At 44.9% G+C, this 23,341-nt stretch overlaps 1 protein-coding gene and 1 long non-coding RNA gene across 24 annotated transcripts in view; one reads left to right on the top strand and one right to left on the bottom strand.

The window, feature by feature from the left end:
• Positions 1–49: 49 nt before the first annotated feature.
• LOC121699914 lies at positions 50–17,317 on the bottom strand. The gene is made up of 3 exons (XR_006027073.1): positions 17,306–17,317; positions 13,696–13,702; positions 50–419 (listed from the first exon to the last, which is right to left on the bottom strand). It is a non-coding gene; the product is annotated as an uncharacterized LOC121699914 (long non-coding RNA).
• mapta (microtubule-associated protein tau a) overlaps positions 5,025–23,341 on the top strand; it is a 31,948-nt gene continuing 13,631 nt past the window's right edge. For 5 of the 23 annotated variants that reach the window (XM_042082353.1, XM_042082343.1, XM_042082333.1 and 2 more), the window contains exons 1-13: positions 12,469–12,556; positions 12,928–13,134; positions 16,108–16,218; positions 16,468–16,572; positions 16,679–16,783; positions 17,690–17,794; positions 17,901–18,005; positions 18,468–18,572; positions 19,419–19,448; positions 21,940–21,974; positions 22,212–22,373; positions 22,966–23,029; positions 23,303–23,338. In XM_042082353.1, coding sequence (XP_041938287.1) covers positions 12,535–12,556; positions 12,928–13,134; positions 16,108–16,218; positions 16,468–16,572; positions 16,679–16,783; positions 17,690–17,794; positions 17,901–18,005; positions 18,468–18,572; positions 19,419–19,448; positions 21,940–21,974; positions 22,212–22,373; positions 22,966–23,029; positions 23,303–23,338 — 1,192 coding nt within the window. In that variant the 5' untranslated portion in view covers positions 12,469–12,534. Of the gene's footprint in view, positions 5,107–12,468; positions 12,612–12,927; positions 13,135–15,142; positions 15,373–16,107; positions 16,219–16,467; positions 16,573–16,678; positions 16,784–17,689; positions 17,795–17,900; positions 18,006–18,467; positions 18,573–19,418; positions 19,449–21,939; positions 21,975–22,211; positions 22,374–22,965; positions 23,030–23,302; positions 23,339–23,341 lie in introns of those variants that run through there. The other 18 variants (XM_042082341.1, XM_042082335.1, XM_042082334.1 and 15 more) reach the window with 18 other exon arrangements.

Below are 23,341 nucleotides of genomic sequence, written 5' to 3'. Positions count from 1 at the left end.
AAGATAACCATACTATTGATCTAGTCTTTCCATACGGCATAAGCATAGAGCAGTTAACAATCTTGCCACAACACCCGACCTTAACTGACCACCATCTAATTACTTTTACAATGACATTACAACATGCAGTACCTAATTTAGCTGAATACTACAGCCGCGGCGTATCTGAAAAAACTAATGCAGACTTTCTAGAAAAAATTTCGCTTACACTTGCCCCATTCCGGACTCATGTGGTAGGCCTATCAGAAGGCCCTTTCCTTAATCCAGCCGAGGTCGACTTGTTAACTGATAATGTGATGAACTCATTACGCTCAACCCTTGATTCAGTAGCACCACTCAAAAAGAGAATAAGAAAACAAGTAAGGCGTGCTCCATGGTATACCACACAGACAAAAACACTCAAACAAATAGCGCGTAAACTTGAACAAAAATGGCGTACCACTAAATTGGAAGTTTTTCGCCAAGCATGGAAAGATCACCTACAAAAAAGCACTCAACGAAGCTAAGTCAACCTACTATTCCTCGCTGATCGAAGAAAACAAAAACAATACAAAATTTCTCTTTACCACAATCTCCCGCCTGACGAAGAGCCACACCGAAGTAACCGAATCTATCCCTATTTGCCTAAACAGTAATGACTTGATGAACTTTTTCAATGACAACATTGAAACAATTAGAGATAAGATTAATAACCAATCAGTCTCACCAAATATTCATACTCCATTGCTGAACGGTAGCAAAATTATAATTGAATCACAGATGAGACGAACAACGTTGAATTAATTTACACCTATCGACATATTAGGCCTAGTCCACACGTACCAAACCAATCTTTTTTTCCTCCGTCTTCCCTGGAACCGTATCAAGAATATTTGCGCCCAAACGGATCCATCTCAACACGACTCAACACGTTACTTCATACCCCAGGCCTATAGGTGGCACTGTTTCTTTACAGAAATTGACCAAAACTTGCGTTTTACAAACAGAAAGAATAGGCTATGACGAAATGACTAGTGCAAGGAAACCAGAATTGTTTGTGTGGACTGATGGTGAGCTGTCAACTGTAGCCAACTGTAAAACTAATAAACTTTATTTTACGGTTTGTGAAGGGTGCAGTCCCGTCCTTTATTCTATTCTGTCGCCACATTTATAATATTGCTATAAAACCTTCGTTAGTAGGCTAACAGTCAATACGTTTGCCTGCATCAAATTGCGCATTTGCATTCAGTGTGCTACCATCGGCTTAACGTGAGTTCTAAGCGTCTTTGTATGCTTATATCTGATTTCACTCGACTGTGAATGCATGTATATATGTTGTAAGACATGTAAAATAAATGAATGACACTGGCACTACGCACAAATTAATGTAGCCTAAACTTACACCGCACTTTCCTAATAACTTAAGTTCTCTCGCGTCACTGACAGTAGCTAGAATGCATAAAAAAACACCAGGAAAAACAGTGTTCAGTCCACCAAGTTATAAGCTATCGGCGCTGCGCAGCACCAGTTGTGATATTTATCTTACGGAGTGTAATCGTAGGTAATGTCATGTATGAAAACTAGTATTGTTAGGCAATACTATAAGTGCAAGTCCAGGAGGTGTGGCGATGACATCATCGATACGCAAGCAGGATGTGCGGTTTCGCTGTCTAAACGAACTCAAACGGGCTACGGTTTCAGATTTCTCCACTCTGGGACCAGGTTTCAGAAAAGTGCGGTTTCGGGCAGTGCGTTTACAGGATTCGTTTGGACGCTCGGCCAAGACGAAGCAAAACCTCTGCGTTTAACCTAAAAAGTGTCTCCGTGTGGACAGGCCCTTAGACCTCACTTCCACAATCTCTTCATCAAAATCTACAACTAGTCTACTAGATCCTATTCCTACCCATCTTCTGAAGACTGCTCTCCCTTTCTTGGATAATGCTTTGCTCCAGATTATAAATAACTCACTGCTATCAGGCCATGTACCACAGTCGTTTAAGTTATCTGTTATTAAGATATCCCTCAAAAAGCCTACCCTTGACCCTAACAACCTGGCCAACTATAGGCCTATATCTAATCTCCCTTTTTTGTCAAAAATACTAGAAAAAATAGTGTCGAAACAAATTGGTACCTTCTTGCATATGAATAAAATCCAAGAATTATATCAGTCTGGTTTCAGAGCTCACCACAGTACTGAATCAGCCTTAGTTAAAGTTTTTAATGACCTCCTCATCACTGCCGATAATGGACATATATCAATATTGGTCCTCCTGGACCTCAGTGCTGCCTTTGACACCATAGACCACAACATACTACTCCACAGGCTTGAACATTCGATAGGCATTAAAGACTCAGCACTCGCTTGGTTTAGATCATACCTTTCTAACCGCAGACAATTTGTACAGGTTCACAATAAACCGTCTACCCAGACGATGGTAAAATATGGGGTGCCTCAAGGCTCAGTACTAGGGCCCCTGTTATTTTCTCTCTATATGCTTCCTCTAGACTCAGAAATTAGGAAACATGGCACTCTCCCTCTCTTGCCTATTCTCACTTTGGTATACTGCAACAATATATAGTGCCACTGATTACTTATTGACATTAACCATTTTGATTTTCAGTAATACTAACCCACTCTACAGCTCTCTTTTTTTCCCCTTACTGTACCTCACTTGTGAGGTATATCATCACCAGTCATCAACCATCCGTGTGTTGGCCTCCTCTCACCCATCTCACCTGAAGTCCCATCCTCGACTGCCCTATTACTGTCCCCCTATCTGGATTCCTGGCCCGTACAGCTTAGCGACCCATCACCTGCCTATGACAGCTCTGCCTGGATTCCTGGCCCGTCTGCCGACCCACCACATGCCCCTTACAACTCCCTTCCCAACGCTGGACTATTTGAACTTTCTGTCAATAAATCAGGATTAATGAATTATCAAACCGGATACGTAATCACACCTCTTGTAACTTTCAGCTCAAGTGCTTTTAACACCATGCCTTTTTCTCTACACCTGACTATCATATGCATTTGTCATGTATACAGACCTTACTGTCCTGTATTGACCCTAGGCAGATGGGTCAGGCCCTTGAGTCGTGGATCTGCTCGAGGTTTCTTCCTATATGTATCTCCAATTCTAGGGAGTTTTTCCTCACCCCTGTTACCCTGTTACCCATGTTACCCATGTTACCCATGGGCCTCTCTCTTTCTTTTCTTTTCTTCCTTTCTTTCCTTTTTTCTCTGATTGCCTACATTCTGTAAAGCGCCATGATACATGTGTAATGTTTTGGAGCTCTATAAGCACAATAAATTAAATTAAATTAAACTATCCGACTTCATTACTCTCGGGTTACCCTTACGTTAAGCATAGGAACTGCCAGGTGTCTGTTTCAATTTTTTCGTGCATGTGATGGTCACTGACACACTTACCACTAAAGCTCTAAGTTGATTTGTTAATCTTAAAGCTAAAAGTTGGACTCCCACACTCCCACATTTTTCTGTGGTTGGTTGTTCCGAAGTATACACCAAACAAAGGTGACAAAAGACACAGGGAGTAATTATTTTCTGTAACAAAGTGAGAGTCCAATTTTGTATTGCATTAGATTTCGCTGGCATCATCTTGCCACCTAGTCTCAATATTTTGGAAATAATTACTTCACTAATTCACTTTTTACTTTGCACTATGAGGGCATTGCCTGTCTCTGACTATGATAAGGAATAAAGTGGCACCAAGTGGCACCTATGGAATAAAATGGCATCTATTCTGTCTATTGTCATGTCAGGTGGCTAGGAATAATTGTTTGCTTGTGACAATATGAATAATACTGACAAAAATATGAATATTCTTGTATTTTTAGTAGAAAAATATTAATATTCTTGTGTAAATAAAAATGAAGGTTAGTAGGCTATTCATGTGACATTTCAGGACTCTGTCCGTATTCACATGATACATGTTCTGACACGCACGCCCGAAGTCCTATATCGCTGATGCAAAGTTCTGGAACTGCATGACAGTCTGACCTCATGCACTGAGCACCAACGACACCTAGTGATGGTGTGTGGTACTGAACAAGTCTGTTTCTTTTCTCTCCTTGCAGAGACGCACATGGTGCGGGAATTAAGGCGGCCTTTTGTCTCTCAACAGTTGGCTAAATTAACATGTAAACTTTCAGTAGCAAACATCTAATAGGGCCGACCAATAGGGTAAACAGTTAGCAAGCGTAAATGCAACCAACTAAATGAAAATCATTTTCATTATGGACGACTACAAGAAGAATGACACTGGCCCTTTTAAACAAGTGTCATTGTTCTGTACTAGTCTTCTGTGTTGGCAGGCAGGAGGTGTAGTGACCTGACATGTAGCCAATGGAATACAGTGACACCTGGCAGACAGTGATGTCGCAGCCAAGGTAAATCCCCATGCTTCCTCTGTGACAAAACTAAATGACAGATGTTATACTGGGAACATTTCCAGAATTTCAACAGAGAGATAAAGAGTTTGCCAAAGGCAGGGTTAGTGGCAGGGTTAGCGACTACTATGTCTTTCAGACTTCAGCTGACATATTGCAGGCCTACATCAAAATGCATTTTTTCGCAGTGACCTAAGGTTTCTAGTCTTCATAGTAGGAGATGGCAATGGGGTAAAATAATCAAGAGTTTAATTATGGTAATAATTCTGCTAATTATACGTAATGCACTCTTCACTGTTTAGGTCCAACCAAAAATCACCTGCTTTCATAAGGTCAAATTTCAGATTAGTAAACAACTCAAATAGATGTAGGCCTATATATTAGGTTACTTGAAGTCACTGAATATAGTCAAACCATGCATTTGCAGCATATTTTTCTCATGGCACGCAACGCGCACATTGATTTTTGAGTTAATTTAAATTTGCTACATTGGGCTATTTGCAATGTTGCCAATTCTCCCAGTTCGGACTGACTTGGGCCTGCTGCTGACAGGTTACAGTGCAATAATTCAATTCCGCCTAAACGTATAATCATCACTCATCTCTCTGGCGCCCTCTCTCCAAGTCAGGATTTCTGCCGAATTACAATTTCGCTGCGCGCCGGTCCTCTCAGTGAGCGATTGCAGCTGGAGAGACAATAACACAGTCGGTCACACAGGTAAGGAAAGCAACCTAATTGTATTATTGTAGTGATCTTAATCAAGTTCTGTCACCAGCAACCGTGATCCTAATCGCGTTGCAATAGATCACGTTTTCTGTCCGACGTTATGCAACTGTTGGGTTCTGCAGGTTTCGGTGTCCGTCTTTCCATGTTGACTATGCTGTATTTTGCATGAGGTGGGAGAGGTTGGGCCTCATAGTTTACGTATTAATTAACTGTAGCTCCAGCAATCACGAGAATTGTGAATAAATCTGTTGTACTATATTGTCCTTATTTAGCTTCAATGGTTTCCGAATAAATCCAAGCATATCATTTACATTTTATTTCATTCTAAATCTTATAGGCGGCATGCATGTAACGGCATTTATGTACGTCTGTCAGTATACATCAGACGTGTAGCCTATTATAGTTCCATTGCGTTGACTATATCCTTATGTGTACACAAATTAATACCATAACGATTTATTGAAGGTTATACAGAAATCGAGAGCAATTTCCGTCATCGCCGGTGCGCATGGCACGGTACAACGCTTTGTCTTGACTCAAGATTAATACATTCGTTTGTGATGTTGCCCGATGCCTTTAACCGGTATATGCAATGGTCATTACATGTACATTTGTCGACAGCGTATTGTGAGTTACATTTGGCAAGGCCCAAATTGCCGGATTGAAGCTGTGACAATCGTAGATTATTGAGGAAATGTTATTATTACATTGTACAAGTGAGAAGGTTGATTGTCTTGAAGACATCGCCTGTGTGTAGGCTACATCACTGTATCCTCATTGAGGATCATTGTTGATTCTACAGTCAGGCATCTTTGTTGAAATGGTCTCCATTTGCTTCTCGGGAAAGAGCGGTACTGATGCGGGCATATCTCCAAACCTGCATGCTCACAGCATGCATTGCGTTAGAGCCGCGACGATGGCTTCGCCTTTTCTTACAAAGTGGTTCCACTAGTTTTTAATTTTTAATGTTTTGCTAGCTGTCGTTAGGACCTTCTACCAGAATACTGAAGTCAGCGCCATTATTTTACCAGGTTGGTGTTAGATATGCAATGGAACGTTGTTGTGATGTTGCACGAGCGGTTTTCCTTGGGGTTTGCGCAAACGACACCAGTGCATTATAACCGTGTTATCTCACACACATATGGGTTATAATCCGATTCAGAATGGGGGTGAGGCAGAGACTAATCTAAATGTAGGACTAAAACGAAACGTCATTATTGCCTACTCTCCCCCTTCATATAATTCTGTTTTAGGCTGATATAGACTAGGCCTATTGAATCCTGATTTACCGATTATAGCCGATCCTATCGTCGCTGGCTGATTAAACAGCCAGTAGCTTCAGACACGTCTAAATCCTTCTAATTATTGAGTAAATGCCACCGTTTCGGTCATTCTTGCTCGATTAAAAAAAAAACTTGATTACAGAATTTAAAGCGGTAGGCAGACACACCCCTTTCGCTTAGCTTAACTCGGTGCAAGTGCTCTGTAGACGCAATGTTGAGATTGGGAAATACCACCTGAGACATGTGGTCCACATTGTAAAATGGGCGCTCCCTCGTCCTCATAGCCTAGCGGCATGGCCTCTCAACCGATACCAGATTCCTTCTAAGTACAATTCGTGGCATCTGATAATCCGTAGCAGCAGAACTACTGGACAAAGCTGTTGTACTTTGATTTATTTGAACCATATGCCCTGGATGTGTAAGATTAAGCGTGTCAATTAAAGGGAGTTCCTATAGCTATGGTATTTATTTGGAGTGTAGACTCACTTTTAGAAGGTGTCAAATTATCATGATTCAGTTGGTTGGTTGTCCTCCTTTTGAAATGCATCTGCGGATAGCAGGATATGATTGAATGATAATACGTGATGAACACTAATGTGCATAACTGAAATGTCCAACTGAAGTGAAGGTTTAACAATTCGGCTAAACAGTACTCAACAAAATGTCATTGTGGGATACAACTGGCCTGTCTGTCTGGCACTGATGTAATGAGTAGGCCTATTACAAAAGGAACAGATCCCTAATAGCCAGATTAATCCACATGGCAAAAAAAATGTCTGGAGAAATTCTTGCTTTGCAAGGCTTTGCAGTTGAATTCTCAGCATCAGGACAATTTTTACTAAATGCCATGTGCATCGCCTCAGCCCCACATTCTTTCTGGAGAAAAAGCTTAATTGGGGAGGGCACTGACAGAGGACCTCGACTTGTTGCAACATTCAGCGGATGTCTCGGGCAAGCAGTGCTGGCATTGGGGGTGATGCGCAATATCGTAGCTGGGAGGTGATTTGCGTGAAGTGACGTCCACACACAGCTGCTGGGGTTTAAGCGTTTACACCCCTCGCATTTAGCAGGGGAACCATGACCACCAGGATTTCACTCGCAGTCATGACCACATGATTCCATGTCCAGAAAATGAAGTGGAACCTTGTTGGAATGCTTTTACCAAAGCCCTAAATGGCCCTCTGGTGAAGCCCCCTCTCCCCCTTTCCCATTTTTACGTTCCCCAATGCGTCATGCATGTCTGTTGTTCAAGCCAAACAGTTTTTCCACACCTGTATGTCACCTGAGCAGTAAATACCACCAGACCAATGGTTCATTCTTAGAAAGTGCTTTGAACCTAACTCATGCCCTGGCAACTTTTTGATCCTGGCACGTTTCTGCTATTTTTTTAAAGCCAAAATCCACACGAGAATGAAAGCCTCTGCCCATAAGCCTCTTTAATTGTGAACTGAGAGTTTTTGCGTGCTTGATTCTCAGCAAATTCACCCAACAGTGCTTTAGTAGTTTCATTCTGACACACTAAAGGGTGTTGGCTCAGCTACACGAGAAAAAGGTCCCATCATCGACCCCTCCTTTTCAAGAAGGGCGGGAGAGAGAGAAAGAGAGAGAGAGAAAGAGAGATCAGGCTCACTCTGCTCTAAAGCGATGCTGAGGCAAAACTAGGTCATAGATACAGAGGCAGTCATCCATGAGTGTAGCATCCTAGGCCTTCAGCAGCCACACGCACACACACATACTCACACACACACACACACATATTCACACACACACGCACACACACATACACACACACACACACACACACTTTCTTTCCTCATACACACACTCTTATACACACACATACACATAGACACATACACACTCACTCACACACACTCACACACACACACACACACACACAGCATCTCAGGCCACGGTGTGTACCTCAAAGTAATGAGAGATGAGTCCAAGTGCATTTCCTCCATATTAGAGCGCTGAAGGTGCATCTTTCATTTCATCCTCAGAATAAATCATGAAAGGGAGGGAGGGGGGCTTGTCGTGTGACTGTTTCACCCGACTAACAAAATGCCACTGATGATTACTTGCTCGTACTGCGCATCCCCACAAGCTGAAATTATACCAGCCTTTCATAATTAATGTTGTTACACTGAACTTAAGACAAGGGTAAAAATGGTCTTTGTGTTTGAATAGGAGAATGAAACCATGCATTCCACGGCCCATTTTGAATAGCACTATATGAGGGTATAGGCTTTTGCACCAGAAGCTGTGCACCTAGTGCCCCCCGACTGAGGAATGTGAGGCTTCCACCTCTCCAGTCACTTTCTATTAAATCAGCACCATCACACAGGCTGAGGCCCATTGCGTTGGTTGCGTTGGTGTTTGGAAGCTTACCAGGGTAGCCATGCCGGTATCTTTGTCCGGGTGTCCCTGGTGCGGTGTAAACATCCACATTGATCATGCTCTTTGTGTCTTTGTGTGTGTGTGTGTGTGTATGTGTGTATGGTCCCTCCCCCACTTAAGTCTGCCTCTCTAGTCTGCCCCCCTCCAATCCCCACCCCCCACGTCCCCACGTGGCCCTGCTCTGGTGGGTTTACTGAAGAAGGACAAAAAACACAACAGCAGAGGAACGCAGCCCAAGTTGACATTCCCACCACACGCACCAAAGCTCTCTGCTCTTTCTTTTCTCTCTTTTCACTATTCCTTTTACTTCTCCTCATAAAAACCCAGTCTCTCTCTCTCTCTCTCTCTCTCTCTCTCTCTCTCTCTCTCTCTCTCTCTCTCTCTCACACACACACACACACACAGTCTGGAGTCTTTACTAGCGTCTCTCTCAGCAGGTGAACTACAGTTGTCCCCAGAGACACGCTCCCCTGGGTCACTCCTATTGGTCGAGCACCAGCGTTGAAAGGAGACGTCCATAGGCTAATATTCGATCCGCTTTGAAGTTGGCTTTGGTCCCCTGCAGATATCATGAATTTAATTAATTAAATGTTTATGAGCTTTCTTTTTTTCTCTTGCTAGCCACTTCTAACTGTGAAATTGTAACCATTCCTAATCCCCCTTATGAGTTCTGTGGCTGGAATTTGGTTTGCCATCATCATCCCAATACTTGCACTGTAGGACACTGATATTGGGCTGTCATCTGTCTGGTTTTTATGTACCTAAGCTCCAGGATATCCTTTGTTTGATGTGTCATGGAACGTTGTCACTGGGCATTGTCACTCAAATGTACACAAAGGTGTGTGGAAAAATGCAGAAATATGATGTAATAAGTAATAACACAACTGGACTATTTCAGCTTATGTATAGCTTGTGCATTTGATGCCAGTGACATTACCCAGTGATTCTGAATGGCATCAGTGCTTCACATTGTCTGTTAGAGACATGGTCATACGTTGCACATTCAGATAAACTGTACATGTCAACCAGGTGTTCATCATGTGCTGCACACGTGGATATGGAGATCTTAGAGATCTTAGGCAAATTCCAGATCTGCGAGATCTTAGGTAAATGCTGATGGACAGCTGAAGGTGAGGCTCTGTTTGCCCCAGTACAAAGAGGGAGGGAAAGAGAGAGAGAGAGAGACAAAAAGAGGAGATAGAGAGAGAGAGGATCGAGCTTGTGTAAATACACCATCTGTGGGCTGGGATGACTTGTGTACAGAGGCGGCACATAAACCAGGTGAGAGTTTTCCCACACGCCAGTGGAAGCTTCCAGAACACTGTGGATTGTGCTGCACTGTGAAACGGTGTGCTCAGCGACCTGTGTTGTCTCTCCCTCACTGTCAGTAGGACTGCGACTAATGATTATTTTCATGGTCGACTGATCCACCGACTATTTTCTTGATGAATCGATAAGTTGTTTGATTGATAAAATATCTGTGTTTCACATAACATTGTGTCCTCAAACGGCTTATTTCTCCACACGCCAAATACATTTAGTTTAGTGTCATTGAAGAGTAAGTAAATCAAACTTTTGAACCATAAATATTAAAAAATTAAAAACACAAGTTCAAGCCTACAGGACGTGTCACCCCGTTCTCTGTCAGGGCTGGTCTCTTTTAGGTTTGGTCTGAGGAAATAGTAGACTAGGGAGGGTGCATTTAATTGAACACTGAATCAAATGGGAAGTGGTTTCTACTCTAGGATGAACTGGTGCCCAAATGCCAGCTGGGTGTGCCCAACAGTCAATGTGTGATCTGCTCTACTAGGGAGTGGCAGCCATAATGGCATGATTTCAGGATGGCAGTACTTCTTCACCCAAATTCTGTCCAATATGTGAAAAGTCATGCCATGCAATGCAAGGCACATTATATCCCATCTCCACAGTCAAATAGAAAACACAAGCCACCATATTTGGTAAACACAGAATTACTTAGAGCTGTCCTTATGGACCCCTGCTGTGCCAGGGGCTGGTGGGCACAGATTTGACCCGATGAAAGGTCAACTAATCTGGGGTCCCATGAGGACCCGTGGCCTGTATATGTCTGGTTCTTGGACATCACTGTACTGGTGCTGTGGTCAGAGAGAACGCACAAAGTGATTGTCAATAGAGTACAGTAAGGTGCAGTGTGGCGCTGCTCAGAGGTAGCAAGCCTGCCCAGGGTTTTTTTCCCAGCGTCCTACGCAGCCAGCGTTTGAGGACGGCACAGGCTGAAGGGGAAGAAGACGGACTCCACCCCAGGAAAATATTCCAGTTAGTGGAGGAATGAACATCGACCTCGACAGCTGTGGGGAGGTGCAAGCCTGGGCTTGGCAAGGTGTACTCGGCTGTGTAGGTGTAAAGGAAGAGTGTGGATAGGGAGAGACTGGTGAGAAGAGATGGCAGAAACACTGAGATGGCAAAAGCACATATCGTTTTGCCTGAGGGGTGAGCTGTGTGTGGGTGTGTGTTTGTGTGCATCTGTCCACCCATGTGGAGAGTTTGTGTGTAAAGGGGGGGGGGGGGGGGGTGAATGAGGTGTGCATGCACATTCATGTGTAAGACAGAATCAAAAATGAACCACACTAACGGCCTGACATTGTTGTGGTTGGCTAATTCAGGTTGTGGAATGGTAGTTTTGTTCCTGCAAAAACCTTGCTTTGGTGCAAGATTCTACACACCAGTGACACTCCTGCTCAGTCGTCCCCAAATGTGTTTCCCCCTAAGAAGCTCTGAGAAATCAATTCTTAAAGCGTCAGATTAGTCAGATTAGTTGAAGTCCCGATTTGGAGCTGAGACTGTAAATTGCACCTTAGCCATCATTGAAAATGATTAAAATATTAAAATATGAAAGCTGTAACAACAGCTCAGCCGTCCGGAACAAGTGAGCAGAAAGTTAACGGCATGCAGGTGCACAGATGGAGGTGGGAAACACCTCACTGCAGGCATGCTGCGGAGACAAGATGAGATGCGACATGCTCTGCTCTCATAAGTCTTCTATGGCATTTACTGTACATTGGTCTCTATTCAGCTCACTGCAGTTCACTCTGCAGTCTACACTCCCTGAGCACTCTTTTATCCGTGGAAGACCTTCACGGTGACACAAGTCAAGCGAGCTCTAACTCAGGAAGGTCTAATATTATATCAGACTCCAGTTAAAGGGACAGTGCAACAAAAAACTCAGTGCGCATATAAATACACGTATGTGTGGCCCTTTATGCGGTGCTAATCATGGAGGAGACAGTGTCAACAAGTGACCGACACTGACAGGAGAAATTGCATAATGGTGCATTTAGAATACCTGATTGTGTGGTAAGGTAATGGAACAATAATTCAATTCTGTTGGTGGGCTGGAGCTAGCTGTGTTAGCAGCACAGTGCTATCACTTGCACAAGGTATTATGCCAATGTACTGAATGTCCATGAAATCCCTCTTGACTGATCATTTGAATGAGAGGTGCACTCTGTCAAGCCCTTGAGGAAATGATTGCATGAGGTTGCATGGTCATGGAGGAGTAGAGAGTCACTCACTGACTGACACTCTATTGCTATTTTCGGTCTGTGCAGTTGTAATTCAATGCCTGGTCCTCATGTTTGGTATTTATAAATAACCAGGTTCTCACCGGTGCATCATTCCTGTTTACACTTAGAGGGTGAGAGTGGCGGAAAAGGGACGTCTGTTCTTTAATGTGAATGATTGTTGATTTAGGTGCTACATGGTGCCTGGGAAAGCAAGAGGTGAAACTTATGTAATCTTTTGTGGATCTGATTACCTTGAATAAGATTGGAATAGGTTTGTTCTTTATGTGTTTGTAGATGTGTCCTGAATGGCTGCTTCTGTTTTTTTTTATAATTATTATTCCTTTGTGAATTTGCAGTGGAAAGGAGCTAAGCATTTTTGGCTTCTAACCTGGCTCCACTAGTGCTTGCTGATGGCTGTTTTTTTTTCAGTTGGGGGAGGAGGCATTGTTTTATTTCATTCATCTCAGTGCATGGACAATATGACCCTCTTTCAGAAATCCTATTGTTCTGGTGATGTCTCTCTTCTCTTTCCCTGTCTAACACAGTCTGTTTCTTTCTTTTTGTCTTTTTCCCCCACTCTTTTATAGCCTTTAGTGGAATTGCTATGGACCAGCAGCACCAGGACTTCCTGAGTTCTTCACCGAACAGCCACGGGCTTCACTACAACTCCTCGGATACCATGGCGACTTCCCTCTCCGGTATGACCATCAATGACCATCACCATGGCAACCAGTTCCATAAGGAGAACGGCGTTGCAGTGGGGCACATGGGACCAGGAGATTGTCCAATGAAAGGTGAGCGTACTGGCATGTCTCTTAAACTCAAGTAGGTCTCAGCCAATCTGGTGGAAGCTTAGATTATCCCTCAGGAAAAAACAGCCTTTGGGGGAGGGGTAGGTCACAAAGAAGACCACTGCTATTTTCCCCTGAAATGCCTTCAGACAGATTAATGTTAAATTTAGAGGCCCATTGCAGGTAAAAATATTCTGGTCACATACATGACCTTGGGTTCTCAGGGCAGTGCATGCATATCAAATAAATATATAAAATTCTGATCCAGCCACCAGTTCAGAGTCTATAATAACAGCCTCCCCAGGGACAGCCTCTGTATTCTTAAACATGAGATCAGTTAAATTGGACAATTGTTCTGGATATTCTCAAGAAATGAACAGGAACAATAGATGAGAGTTCACAGTGTAACTGGCAGACATATTAGATGACTTAGCAGCTTGTTAAATTTCATGGCCCCTAAAACAAGCAGATGGGAATCATCTGTCCTAATTAACCCTGATTGTCACGCATTCCTCTGCGCATTCAGTGTTGCTAAGACGCTGGAGGAATGACCTCCAACCCAACGAGAATACTTTTAAATGTTGGAGATTTAATACTATCACGTGCGAGAGAGACACACCACAAGCCTGTAATTCCATGTGTTCTATTATTAATGTTTCTTCCTGTCCCCTGTGCTCTTGCTTTTTTTTTGTTGCCCTCTCACTGACTGACTGCGTGAGAACTGTGCGGCCTGTGGCGTTTTTGTTTTAATCCTTTTACATAAAGCAAATACAACATGCTTGACTGGGTTGGGTTTGCGCTCAATCCCGGCTTTGCAGCTGCGCTCTTCGCGCCGTAATCCAGGCATCTGGGTCATACCGCCGCCACCCAGCTCGGATGGCCCGGCCGACTGGTCCATCGTGTCCTGGCCCGTTCGAACCAGTCCTAACCCTGGGCCCCTGGAATGTGCTCGTGGGTACCAATTCAGCTCTGTGATCAAGGGCAGCTTTCAAGGGACAGCACTGTCGCTTCAATAGACCGCTGGGCTCTGTTAGCGATCGTTAAATGGTTTTAAATGATTTTCTTTTTGGTCAATAGACCACTGTAAAAAGAGGAGAGGGAGTAAGGGGGGGAGGTGGACAGGACATTACTGTGTCTCTATTCCATTCAGCTGGTCACTTTTGTCCCTCTGAAAAGACTGCCTCTTTCCCTCAGTGGCTCCTCGAGAGGCTGGAGAAAACTGTAGCACGCTGATGAACTGCCCAGAGCCAGATTAGACCTCCTAGACAACACTGAAGCTCACTGATATGGCCCAGTAGCGTAGGGACTGTTGTTGGACATTAAACATGGTTTGCTGTGTTCTCATCATGGCTTTTCAATGCACTTTGGTGTCTTGGTAGGCTGCCACTATGCAATGTATTTGATCACAGTTAAAAAATGAGAGAATTATTCATTCACACCACGAAAACAAAGAACCTCCCAAAGGCGGTCATCTTTTTTTGTGCTCTATAACTGGAACGTTTGACACATACTTCTATAACATCCCACGGGAGAGGCTAAACTTCCAGTATGAGAATATTTTCCCCAAATATGAGCAAGGAGGAAATGGCTGTACGACTGAAATAGCCCCAGTGTAGTCTTTGTGTGGGGCAGGTGGGTGGGCAGTACTAGAGAGGCCCTCACTCTGTTGTGGGTTTTGGGGTGGAGTGAGGGTTGGGGGGGATTGGATGGAGAGGGTGTATGAAATAGAGGGGGCGGGGGGTAATCAGAGTTGTGGTACTGACAGAGTGAACCCTAGAGTCCGTGCCAACTCTGCACAATGGCGCCCGTTGTCTTGCGTCCATTGGCATGCAGAAGGACGTGCCATAATGCTGTCTCTTCATCCCTCCGTGACCTCTCTCCTCCACACACCACCAACCCAACCCCAACTCCCCCACCTCTCCACACATGCACACACACACACACACACACACACACACACACATACACATACACACACAAACACACACACACAAACACTCTCACACACTCTTTCTCTCTCTCTCTCACACACACACACACAAACACACACACACACTCACCCACTCTCCGGCCTGGTAGTGCGTAGCCTAGCGTTCCCCAGTCTGCAGCCCTCGCTAGTGCACATGTTCCCCCCCTTCGCCCTCTCTCTCACACTCCACATCCAGCGGGGACTGCTCACCCAAAACGGCTCGCACCCACCTCCAGAAACGAACAGCATGTGTGTCGACCTCTCAGACGAGCGTGAGTATGCTCAGACGAGCTCCGCAGCTAGATGTGGTGTGGTCATTAGATAGATGCGTAGGTAGTGACCGTAGCCTAGCTCTGGCTGGCCGAGGTGTAGAGATGTGGACAGAATTTCACAGGTAGTCTGGTACAGTGCTGTAGATAGTAGTTTGACATGCCTCAAAAAATGCCTTTGAGTGAGAAATGTTGTAATGATCCATAATCAGCACTTATATTGTTCATGGTCAAATAAGTATTGTGTGAACAGTAAACATCATGAAAAGCTCCATGATTCAAATAAGCCTGTTATCAAAAGGTATGTGCTGCTGCCACATATCACGTGTAGATCAGCTCTTATCATCAGTTCTGGTTCATGTGGATCCATCAGTGTTTACAAAATTGAAATGCAATGTTATTCTGGGTGGGGCGAGGCATGGACACTGCCTCTCCACAGTAGCCGGCGGAGGGAATGAGGTCATGATGACACAGGAAACGGGTTACATAAGCCTCTTGCAGAAAGTCTCATTACTTACGCAAGCCATCGCTTTAACTCAGGGATTTCTCTGCTCAGCCTGTAGGTGTCTGTGCCTTTTTCTTGCCCCATTATGACCACTGCCCTCACATCACCGAGGTCTAATGTATCAGGGTCCAGTTAGAGGTTTTGGCTAGCCTGGCTTATGTGAAACATCTAATGGACGCTGCTCACCCCCCTGTGCACTTTGTTTGTCTCTGACTGAAACGCTTGGCCGGCAGTGGAGGCTGAGGAGTCCGAGCCTTTGCCAGAGGAGAGAAAGGATGGGACTGTGTCCATCTCTAAGCTGAAGGAGACTCAGAGCGCCCCCTCTGGTCAGGAGGTGTCCACTGGTATGAGGTCTTTCCCTTGGCAACAGCTTGGCATTTAAGCTTGACTGGCAGGGATTCTCTTTTGTTTAAACTGTCATGGCTTGAAAATTAGCCTGTTTCTTGACTGCGCAACCAACATGTACTGTATGCTGTGTTTCAGTCTCTGATTAGTCTTTTTTTAGTAGGAGTGTACGCTTCACATATATTTTAATATTCTGTGTTTTTCCCTCATGCAATTACTAATCATTAATTGAAGCAATTGTTCCACAGCAGATGACCCAACAGCAACAGCAGAAGGGTTACAGGATGAGCTAGCCTCACCATCGGAGGTCATGGAGGCTCAGAGCGCCCACTCTAGAGTAGAGGGGGACCTCGGTATGAGTGCTATCTTGGATCATGATCCATTCTCCATCCATTACGTTACTCTCTGTGTCTGCTCTGATGGCTTTTATTTACGTTATCTGGGGTTTATTTTAAAAAGCAGAGTGTCTAGAGCAAGCAGCGGAAGAGACAGAGTGTGGGCTAGCCTCCCCATCTGCCATCGCTGAGACTGAGAGCGCCCTCTCTGTTGAGGAGGGGCAACTAGGTATGACAGTCTGGTTGTGGAGTGAAGTGGCTTGCTTGAACTTCTTTTTGACAGAGATTTTGCTTGTTGCAATATGTATTCTACTGGGCTTTGTGCTTTTTAGTTGAACTCAGGTTTGGAACAAAAAGTTGCCTGGCTTCGTTTGCTTTTATTGGAATGCCAATTGCCAAAGACTCCCTTCTGAATTTGCTTTTGAAATCTTTGCATTCCCTGCCTTTAAAGGGGAACTATGCAGTTTTTTAGCTTAATTTACCTAAACTGAACAGCTTCAGAGTCATTGGAATGGTTATTTGACTTTTTTCGGGTTGAGTGGTAGGCGTCTCGCTTCTCCCTAGCGCCTGTGAGCGGAAAAACCAGCCTTGCAACTTTGGTCTGGCGGGCCGCCGGCCTCATAGTCAGAAAGTCTTGCGGTCTCACAATGTAAAGAATTGTTTTACAGCACTACACACATACACGCCAGACCCTGGCTAGAACAAGGTAGTTTTTCAGATAATCGTCATGGCAGAGCTGGCAAAAAGAGACAGAAAGCAAGTAAACCGTAGTCTGAGGAACAGGGCCAGAGGAAACGGCAGACTGACCGAGCGAGGTGTGTCATAAAATGTATACTCTGAAGCTGTAGGGGGAGCTCCGTAGAGAAAACTGTGAGCAAAAAGTGAGAAAACAGTGAAGAAATGGCCAAAGCTGCATAGGGCCCCTTTAATGTACCTTTCCTTCTGATACTAACATTACTTTCAGTTGCAGTTGGTGTAGACATGTTTTTTTGGATTTGCTTTCTATTGGCTTGCCATTCTATCCTATCCTATTCCAACAGCTAAACAGAAGATCCCTTTAGAAGATCATCTTCCTCTTTTGTGTTGGTTTCCCTCATGCAATTACTAATCATTAATTGAAGCAATTCTTCCACAGCAGACGACCCAACAGCAACAGCAGAAGGGTTACAGGATGAGCTAGCCTCACCATCGGAGGTCATGGAGGCTCAGAGCGCCCACTCTAGAGTAGAGGGGGACCTCGGTATGAGTGCTATCTTGGATCATGATCCATTCTCCATCCATTACGTTACTCTCTGTGTCTGCTCTGATGGCTTTTATTTACGTTATCTGGGGTTTATTTTAAAAAGCAGAGTGTCTAGAGCAAGCAGCGGAAGAGACAGAGTGTGGGCTAGCCTCCCCATCTGCCATCGCTGAGACTAAGAGCGCCCTCTCTGTTGAGGAGGGGCAACTAGGTATGACAGTCTGGTTGTGGACTGGTGTGGCTTGCTTGATCTTCTTTTTGACAGAGATTTTGCTTGTTGCAATATGTATTCTACTGGGCTTTGTGCTTTTTTAGTTGAACTCAGGTTTGGAACAAAAAGTTGCCTGGCTTCGTTTGCTTTTATTGGAATGCCAATTGCCAAAGACTCCCTCCTGAATTCGCCTTTGAAATCTTTGCAATTCCTGCCTTTAATGTACCTTCGCTTCTGATACTAACATTACTTTCAGTTGTAGTTTGGTGTAGACATGTTTTTTAGATTTGCTTTCTATTCGCTTGCTTTTCTGTCCTATCCTATTCCAACAGCTAAACAGAAGACACCTTTAGAAAATCCTCTTCCCCTTTTGTGTTGGCTACTTGTGTGTGGCAGTGCTTTATACATCCCTTCTCTATCAATCAGACATACCTCTCTTCTAATTAAGCATTTCTCTCATAGTGGAATGCCTGGAACCTGCAGCAGAGGAAGCTGATGATGGTCAATTGTCTGTGTCTGAGCACTCTGAAGCTGACATCGCCCCCTCTGGTGAGGGGGAGGAGTGTGGTATGATGTTTTGTAAATGCAGCGTTTTTTACGTCCTTTATTAAAGATAATCTTTGCTTTGAGATGAAATGCTGTGCTTTGTGGTAGTCTCCTCTAGAATGGCTTTGTTTTTGGTGTTGATTTTCTGCTTGCATAGCAGTTGACCCTGGCAATCTGGCTCTGATCCATGTTCATTTGGGGCCAGACTGTTTTTCCAGAACCGCTTTGTTGATGTTACATAGTAATACTAATATTTTTATTTTCAGAGTTTAACATTAAGAGGACCCTTAAGTGTGGGCTTATACCATTTCCATTTCTGCCATTTCCAGTTTACATGTTGTAATTTGGTAGCCTTCTTTATGTTTTGATCACCAAAGAATAAATTATATTTTGAAAAATATTTAATAAATAACAAAAGACATTCTTACCAAATCATCAAGGATATAAGTTGGCATAGTGCAGGATAATAGTCATCCTACCTTGAAATAGAGGAGTTGGCCTAAACAAGTAGCTCTATGAATGTATGATGCTTTTGTTTTGGACCGTTCATCTATGACTTACGGGTACTACATGGGAAAGGCAAGGGTGGAATGAGTTGGGAACACCAGACACGTTCCTTGTTGTTGCTGAATAGTTTGAAATGTTTGGTAACCTGCCCGCACTTTTTTTGCTTGGCTTTCCCTTGTGTGTAGACAAAGAACACTTTGTGTTTGCTTCACATAGACTTTGGTGCAGAATATTGTTGCAAATATAGCTTCTTTTGTGTATCCTAATTAATTTGGCTTTCCTTTATTATACTTGCCGCAGAACTGTTGTCAGTACATATAGTTGCCTAATTCACTATCTCTATTTTCTGTTCCATTTCAGCAAGTGGAGGAAACATGGCTTCTCCAACAGGTAAATAATTTCATGCAGATCCACTGAAGACACCTAAAAATGATGCATACACCACATTTAGTGTAGGATTAATGGTCATGCCTGGGTTTAATTACATTATGTTTTGGGCACAAAATGGGATATTTTACCATGGATTAACCTTAATTCTGACCGTGACCCTCACCATAAGCATAACACTCCTCTGGTGCCCAATCATAATGCAGTTACCCTCACCATTCATCACCATTGTATGTGTTTTTGTCATGATAACGAAACATGGATTCCATTCTGTTTGCTCTCCATTTTGTTTCATACTTCCTGATTTTCCATCACTGGGAATCTCTTTTTTGTTCATTTGTCTTTATTGATGCCTTTTTTGTTATACTACTTTCACTTCTTGTTCTTGCGTGGTGAAAACGCCCAGCAAGTAATTGCACTGCGTTGGTACGTTTTCCGTTTGTGGACCTCTCTGTGGGATGAATTTTCTCCTTATTTTCTTCTCTGGATTTTCTTTTGATTGGCAACTGTTGAATACAAGTCTAGCGGAGCCTCAGAATGTGCCAGATGTCTTCTCTGCTTACATACCTAGTAAAGGAATGGACACAACAGGAGTGTCTTTTTCTTTACTGGACTGCAGAGAGCTCTGAACTCTTTACAAATCGGCACATGCTGCTGCTCCTCATGTAATAAGCGAGGTAGAGTTTCATGATGATTCTTGCTTTTTGAAAACCGCCAGAGGATCCCAGTGGCCGGCGCCTCCGTGCTGGGGGCCTCGGGGCAGTTAGTAGCTCTGGACGAGGGGAGAGAGGAAGGAGTCACATGGAGAGAGACTCGGCCTGTCCCCCGAGAGTAGAGGCCAGGCCGTTCCCTCTGACCCAAGTCCCCACTGCCGCTGCGGAGCTGGGACGCGAGTGGGGTTCGACGGGCGCAGAAAGCTTTCCTATCGGTAGTGAAGAGGAGGAGGTGGAGGACGAGGACCTGCTAAGGAGCAGCTGGCCGGCAGGGCCCACTCACCCGCTCCACCGGCCGCTCTCCCTCAGCCCTGACCGGGCCCGCAGCCTCTCGCTGGAGGCCGAGCCGCCATCCTCCTTCCTGGTACGCAGCGCCGCCCTGGAGGACCTGACGGCGGTCGGGGAGAGCCCGCAGGAGCTGGACGAGCTCCGGGGCGCCGCTGCTGGAGTGGACGATGGGCGGATGTTTGCCTCTGCAGAGCAGAGCGCGGCAGCATATGGGGGACGTCAAATCTCCCCCGGGAGGGAGAGGGGATCAGCACCTAATCCGTCGGGAAGTCCCCCATCGAGTGCCAGTGCCGGCTCAGAACAGACGCCCCCAGCGCCTCCTCCGGACGGGAACACCGGCGCTCCCCGGGGGGAACAGCTGCAGGGAAAAGGGGCCACTTTCCCATCGCCGCCGCCCAGCAGGGACTCCTCCCCTCTGGGGCCCGCCAGCGCAGTCCAGCCGAACGGCCAGAGGCGCCAGAGGGACGATGATGGACAGGGCTCGCACTTGCCGTCCGGTCCCACGCAGTCAGATGCCAGCAGCGTCGACCCTCAAACCAAAGACAGGCCGGTCAGTTGGACTGGTGATGCAAAGGGCTCCAGCGGAGCATCTCCTCTCTTGAAGAGAGCGGCGTCGCAAAGCTCGCCCGCCAGAAAGTCATACGTTCCCGTCGCGCAGTTCAAAGGTCTGTTGGGTTACGCTCACCAAAACCCCCCCCCTCCCACTTCGTCAACTCTGTCCCGTTCAGTTCCGTTTTTTCTTCCCACACTTTTTTTCTGTTGCAGCGTCGCTAAGCCGTGAGGCACTCTCTTTCTTCCCTGGTTAATCCAGGCCCTGCAAATCAGTGCTGGGTCGTGGCAAAGGCCAAGTTGCTTTTTTCCGTTCGTTATGTTCTCTCTGCCTCTCTCTCTCTCTCTCTCTCTCTCTCTCTCTCGTTGGATCTGTCTTATCTCCCTTGGTCTTGCAGCCTCGTTACGTTTGGGATTGAATTAATCCAGTTTTACTGGCCATGTTTTTACCACACGTCCTGTTTGCATGTCACTCTGCATGTGTGCAGTGTGTGAGAGTGTGTGTGTCTGTGTGTGTGTGTGTGCGTGTGTGTGTGTCTTTCTGTGAGTCGCATCATCATCATTTTAGAGGAGTTTACTGGGTCACCACTGTTGCAGCTTGCCCATTCACACCCTTGCACGCAGGCATGTGCACAAACACACACACGCGCACACACACACACACACACACACACACACACACACACACACACACACACACACACACACACACACACAGATTTCATGGATTTGTTGTATTTGTGAAAGCTTTAGGTATTAGAATTTAAGGTACAGTATTAGACTAATATTTCAAACATTGACAATTTAATCCCTCAACAATCAAAATTAATCTCAGTTTTCTGTAATGTCAGGGCAAAGCCACATTTTAAAACATGCCAAATTCAAATATTCTTATATTTATACTCACCCTTTAAATGCATGCACTGTGTCCCTCTCTTCCCCAGCACAACCCAAGGCTGACATTGATGCTGACAAGCGGGTAGGTGACAGTGGCTACTGCTGTCCATTTTCTCTGTACCATCCCTTATGGAAAAGTCACACCTGTCCTTCATAAAATCATTACCAAACATCCTCACCCCACACCTCCTGTCCACCCACCCAACTACTGTACAACTACTAGTTATCATTCTTCATCGTCAGCAATGGTTTTGTCTTCTATAGCCATTCTTTTTATGTTCACCTTGTTTATGCTCGTCCCCACATCCGGGCCACAAAGACCACCCGAACAGCCCTTTCCAAAGCTAGACCCTCCTCCCTAAAAAGGCCCACCGCAGTCCCCCCGTCCCTCAGAAGGAAAGCCCCAACCCCCCCTTCTAGCAGGTGCCCCCCAGCCCCCTCCAAGCCCCCCATCTCTGGGCCCAGAGAGAGCCAGCTCAGGGTGAGTACCGGAAGGTTCCGGCACGTGGCTGCTGCTTACCGCTCTGTCACCCCCGCTAAACCGATGGTGGGAAGATCCTAATCCCTGCGCATGTTGTACTGACCTAACGATAAGAAGTGTCAAAGGGATCACAGCCTTATTATTGTGAACCTTTGGCAAGACCATAACTATTGTCTGCATAGTGATCATAATAACAGCATAGGCTTGAAATCTACCGGCATTGTTTAGTGGAAGTAAGCCATTGCTGTGAACGAATGGTGACAGCAATTATGCATAATTACAAGTCCTTAAACCAGGCACACATTTTTGCCTTGCTCTTTCTTAATGCCTACAGCAGCCATGTTTTTCAAAAGTACATGAGATATTTTCTCTAACGGCTTCCCACTCTAGCTATAAGGACTTAACATCTATTAAATCAACCCCACTGCTTCTAGACTTTGCTTAAGCACCCATTTCCTCATCCTCTCCTTTTCATCATAATCCATTGACCGGTAGTCTACCTGTTGCTTGAGGAGTTCAAAGCATGTTGTGTTTGTTGTTTCTGTGCTTTTGGTGAAAAACTGGAAACATGTCATGATTTTTCTGCTTGCAGGCTCCAGGTGCAAGACCTCATGCTGCAGGCACTAAGATCCCAGCCATGACACCAACTCAGTCGGGTAGTTAATTTGTCCCTGCCCCCCATCACTCCATCCAGTTTAACTGTCTGTTACTGTTTTAGTTACTGAGCTCTTCTAAGGCCTCTGAATATGGAACTAATTGGAATAACTTGACTGCAGAGATCTTAAGACAAAAGAATGATTGTCCCTTCAGGGGGCACTCAGAAATGACTCTACTTGAGTAGTATAATTCCTTTGACGTAGCTTTTAATCTTTGAGACTTTGCAGCAGAAAGTACATTAATGTAATGGGCTTTTCTGCTTGTTTTCACAGTCAATGGCAAAGCTGCTGCTGCCAAGAATGGCAAAGGTA

Source organism: Alosa sapidissima, chromosome 24 (assembly GCF_018492685.1).
Source record: "Alosa sapidissima isolate fAloSap1 chromosome 24, fAloSap1.pri, whole genome shotgun sequence".
Lineage (NCBI taxonomy): Eukaryota > Metazoa > Chordata > Actinopteri > Clupeiformes > Clupeidae > Alosa > Alosa sapidissima.
This window is presented reverse-complemented; position numbering and strand designations above follow the sequence as displayed.